The 5,145-nt window shown below is 50.5% G+C and overlaps 1 protein-coding gene across 1 annotated transcript; it reads left to right on the top strand.

Moving 5' to 3' along the window:
* Positions 1-1,419: 1,419 nt before the first annotated feature.
* Positions 1,420-4,196, top strand: LOC100831573 (bidirectional sugar transporter SWEET15). The gene is made up of 4 exons (XM_010237162.2): positions 1,420-1,691; positions 2,253-2,289; positions 2,712-3,084; positions 3,212-4,196. The coding sequence occupies exons 1-4, from the start codon at positions 1,637-1,639 to the stop codon at positions 3,674-3,676; spliced, it is 930 nt and encodes a 309-aa protein (XP_010235464.1). The 5' UTR covers positions 1,420-1,636; the 3' UTR covers positions 3,677-4,196.
* Positions 4,197-5,145: the final 949 nt, after the last annotated feature.

The following is a 5,145-nucleotide window of genomic DNA, read 5'->3' as shown; positions in this document are numbered from 1 at the left end:
ATCTCGCGACTTTCTTAAATCACATACATACAAACACAGGCTCAAGCTGGCGCTGATTGCTGTTCCGTACGACGCGAATCCAGGAAGTCACGCGGGAGGGATTTGTGCAGCTCGAAACCGTCCCCGATGCGTTTTTGTGTGGGGGGGACGGGATGGGAGCCAGCACACGTAAAGATCGCCTGTGCAAATTCATTCGTTCTTTCTTTTACCCGGTTTGGTGCGCGTGGGGCCACGGAGCTCCCGAAAGGCAGGCGCATCGGCGGCAATCTTCGTGTCCAACGGCTTTGCGCGCCGGTGGCCCGGGTGCGCAAGCAAAGCAATCTATCTCGGCCGCGGCAGGTACAGTACGTACGTACGCAGCAGCTGCGCTTGCGTAGCGCGGAGAGGCCGGGGCGCGATGTGGACACGAAACTGGGCTCGCGATGGAGCGATGCTGCATGTGTCACATGACCGCGTTGCGCGGGCTTGTTAGGCACGCACACAGTCACAGGGACACACGGCCGTGGCGTGGCGTACGCGCTGCGCTGTGCTGTGCTGTGCTGTTGCAACCAGACACCCCAAATGGCCGGGCCGGGCGTGGTGAAATGCTTGTATCATTGGGGTCGAGTCGAACGACGTATCTCAATCGGCGGCGCTCTCCGCTGGACCTTCCTTGCCCATCAGTCAGTCCATCACAGAGCAATAACACCTTACCTATTTCTTAGAAAAACACCCATCTATCGGCTATTGCTGCACCGCCTCTCTCTCTCTTTTCCCCCTTCTTTTCAGCAAAAAACTTGGACACGTTCCCTTCTAGACGGCCACCATGCATTTGAGTTCGATCAGATCCACTGCTACCGTAATACTACTAAGAAACTGGCTGGCTCGCACGGCACGGTAGCTATAGCTCTGCTGTGTGTACATAGCGTGATGGGCGGGCCGTTACGGAAAAGGGCCGGGGATCGAGCAAGTAGGCAACTATGGTGAGCTCTGCATGTCAAACAGCTGGGGAGCGGCAGCGGCCGCGCATTCCCTTCCCACACGCTCTCCTCTCTCTCTATGGAGGAACAACAAACAAAAGGTCAGTTTTCTTGAGGAAAAAGAAGAAGAGGAAAACAAACGGCCATGGAACATTGGGAAAGCTGGCTTAAGCCGGACGCCTCAAGTTTGGTGTTCGATATGTCACAGGGCGTTACGATTTTTATTGAGGCAGGCAGGACGCGTCTCTCCCTTTATTAGCCTGCAAGAATGTGTACGTACGCACCGCGCTGGCGATCTGCAACTATAGCGTAGGATCGCTACACGTACCCAAGAGAGAGAGTTGGGGAGGGAGGGAGGCACCGCGCGACAAGTCAGTGTGCAATGATCGATCGAGAGGGGCCCCGCAATGGTCCTTTCATTTCCTTTCTCTGTCCGCTCCCTCCCTATATATAGGAGGCCTTGCTGTCCTCAGGTTCTCCAAGAGCCCAAGGCAGCTTAAGCATTTAGCTACCTCTCCTCCTTCTCCAACACCACAGCTTCCCTCGCTCTCCATTGACTGCTCAGTGCATCTCTTCCATTGAGCAAGAGGAGAAGCTAGGGAGTTGCTGGTTTCGGATCTAGCTTAGCTTAATTACTCTATCATTTTACTTGAAGAACAGATCTTGAGAGAGAGGAGATGGCTTTCTTGAACATGGAACAGCACACTTGGGCCTTCACCTTTGGTATCTTAGGTACATAAGAACCTCCATCCATGGATGCTGCATTTCTGTGATTCTTTTTGTTTCTTCTCTTGCTTCATTCTTGAAATAATTAATCTGCTCCTGCCACGCCCGCTCTGGGAGATCGATCCGTATATGCGGCACGGCATCGATCTTCCTACCAGCATTTATAGGAGTAAGGTTTTGAGAAAACAAATAAAGTAATTAATCACATGTCTCGTGATTTATGTTTACTTGTAAGTTAGATCGTCCTTGTTTCTGTCATCCTATTAGTGTGTCTTCTTCAATTTCTTTCCAAGCCAGCGTTTCTGTTCCGAATAAAATGGAACTGCCAAAACGAAGCTTTTAGGCTCTAATGAGGTGGTTGCTCCAAAGAAAGAAAAGGAACCCAACATGCATGTTGTGTGTGTATGAACGTTCACGAGAAACGTACACACAAGAATTTCTTTTCTACAGTAGCTTTTTACCAGGCAGCATGGATCAGCATCTTTCTTCACTGCAGTTTATTTATTTTTTTGCATCGGTTGACATAACTGATCCTAACGTTCGCCCTCTTCGTGCTTGGTTTTGCAGGGAACATAATCTCACTCATGGTATTCCTTTCACCACTGTAAGCACCTGAACTCTGTTGCTTTTATGTCTCGGTTTCTGAACATTATTTTATACAGGCTAATTAAACATATATGCATGCATTAGTTTTGTACCGTAGAGAAATTGAGAAGACCACACTACACATGTCAATGAGTACACGACGGCCGGCCGGGAACAGTCACCGTCATCTATACTGTTCTAGAATTTTGATTAATTATAACCTTGACGGTTGCTAATTGTCGTACTCACGAACTAAAAAAAAAAATCTTGTACCGGGTCTCTTAATTTTACTACTGTTAGGTAATTGAGCGTGAGTGTCACTGTTAGGTGGGCGCAGTACGTACCATACCATGAATGATCAATTAAACTAGTCAGCTCGAAGTAAAAAATAAAAGCACGCCGGTCATTAATTATTAACTGTGCACAAATTAACACATGCAGCCCGACGTTCTACCGCGTGTACCGTAAGAAGTCGACGGAGGGGTTCCAGTCGACGCCGTACGTGGTGACGCTCTTCAGCTGCCTGCTGTGGATGTACTACGCCTTCCTCAAGTCGGGCGCCGAGCTTCTCCTCACCATCAACGGCGTCGGCTGCGGCATCGAGACCCTCTACATCGCCATGTACCTGATCTACGCCCCCAAGAGCGCCAGGCTCCTCACGGCCAAGCTCTTCCTAGGCCTCGACGTCGGTCTCTTTGGCCTCATCGCACTCGTCACCATGCTCGTGTCCGCAGGCACCCTCCGTGTCCAGATCGTCGGCTGGATCTGTGTCGCCGTCGCCCTCGGCGTCTTCGCCGCTCCCTTGAGCATCATCGTAAGTCCGTCCGGATTTAATTGATCTCAATGCTAGCTAGCTGCAGGTGTTTTTGTGACCAATGGCTGCCATACATGTGCATGTTACTTAAACAATCTGCTTTTGTTTTGTTTTGTTTTGTTTGCAGAGGCTCGTGATCCGGACCAAGAGCGTGGAGTTCATGCCCATCTCGCTGTCCTTCTTCCTGGTGCTGAGCGCGGTCATCTGGTTCGCCTACGGGCTGCTGAAGAAGGACGTGTTCGTGGCGGTGCCCAACGTGCTGGGCTTCGTGTTCGGGGTGGCGCAGATGGCGCTCTACATGGCGTACCGGAACAAGAGCCCCGCCATAACGGTGGTGCATCAGGAGATGAAGCTGCCAGAGCACGTCAAAGAAGTGACCACCAACACTAAGCTGGGCGGCGCACCGACCGAGGGCAGGATCAGCTGCGGGGCAGAGGTGCACCCCATCGACGTGATGCCGACTTCGGCGGCCGCGGGGGCGGACGAGCAAGCCATTAATGTCGAAGAAGCGGCGGCCGGCCGTGATGACCACAACATGCTGAGGCCGGAGCAGGTGATCAAGCCTGACATGGCCATTGTTGTCGAGGTGTAGGTCTAGCTTAGTTTAGTGATCAGCAGTACCGTGTTATTTAATTCTCATGTGAAGTAGCTAGCTAGCGCAGCTGGCGATCGAGTGCATGCGTGCAGTGGTGTGTGGTACACATACACACATGCACTCGTACTAGGCCCTTTTGGCGTGGCAGCTGGCCAAAAGATCTATTGCGACTGCTTGGATCCGCGACTCGGCTGCCTCTGCCTGCGTGCATTGCATATTTTGCATTGCATGCAAAGATGGAGCTAGCCCGACCGAGTGCATGCCATGCCATGCCGGCCATGTGGACCTAGCTAGCTGCGCGAGATCGATCATCTCACTGTGTGAGAGCTAGTGTGAGTGAGAGTGAGAGGTGGCCTGGCCGGCCTAGCTAGTCAGCTGCCTGCAGCTCTCAGCATCTCACATGCTGCACAGCTTTGTGTAATCGAGTTTATCAGTCTGTGTCACATTGGTTTTCCTCCTGTACGTTTCGTGTCATTAATCCATGCAGTCGCATCAATAAATTTGGATTATTGATCCATGCATATTTGTCCATCCACCGTTCTCGGCTACTAGCTCGCGTAGTATCAGTTCCTTCTTCTTATGTACTGTACCCACGCAGACGCAAGATGCAACGCTCATGATTTACTACTCGCCGGTGCACGAGACGACACCCGTATCCCGCGCTAGCTCCACAATCCATATATAGAAGCCGCTTATATATGGCACGCGACGACACCCGGAGTTCGCTCCAACGGTTGAGTGGCCCGGCCGGCCGGTACATACACAAATCGAGCGTTCCTGTAGATGGATATCAACCTCTATGATCTGAAGGCTAACAACGACGGTGTCTTTGACCCGATCTCGATAAAAAGGGGATGTGGTTTTGCTGTCCGTGATCGAACTGATACGTCGGCGCTTGCCTTCCGGAGCTGGTTGCATACGTAGTACAGTATCGAGTATGTACATGACGGGACTGACGCTCCGCACGAGGAGGCAAGTGCACCCACCCTTCAGTTCATCGGTGACCATGGCGATTATCTACAAAGCAGCTACAGAGTGATTATCAGGGCTACCAAATTAAGTAGCTGAGATCATCTTGCATTTTTTAATCAGATTTTTGTAACAATATGTAGTGTTGCAGGATTGTTCCACGAGTTTGTAACCTGTTTGGTTCCCGTTTGTAGGGCCCCCAGACGGTTGTGCAGCAGGATTCTTTTAATTACCCGAGTTTGTAACCTGTTTGGTGACCGGTGAGTTGCCTGCGGGATGCTCAATTGCTCATGTGGTTCATCAATCTAATTGAATACTCTCTCCGTTCCATAATTCTTGTCGAAATATTACATGTACCTAGACGTTTTTTAGAAATAGATACATCCATTTTTGAGAAAATTTGAGACAGGAATGATGAAAGGGAGGTAGCAGTTATTTTCCTACTATAAGCACAGGGAACAACTAAAAGTTAGTGCTTTTTAATTAATTGGATGTGA

The sequence above is a fragment of the Brachypodium distachyon genome, chromosome 3 (genome assembly GCF_000005505.3).
Source record: "Brachypodium distachyon strain Bd21 chromosome 3, Brachypodium_distachyon_v3.0, whole genome shotgun sequence".
NCBI classification, from domain to species: Eukaryota; Viridiplantae; Streptophyta; class Magnoliopsida; order Poales; family Poaceae; genus Brachypodium; species Brachypodium distachyon.
The sequence above is the reverse complement of the archived record's forward strand: the minus strand, read 5'-3'. Positions and strand labels throughout refer to the sequence as shown.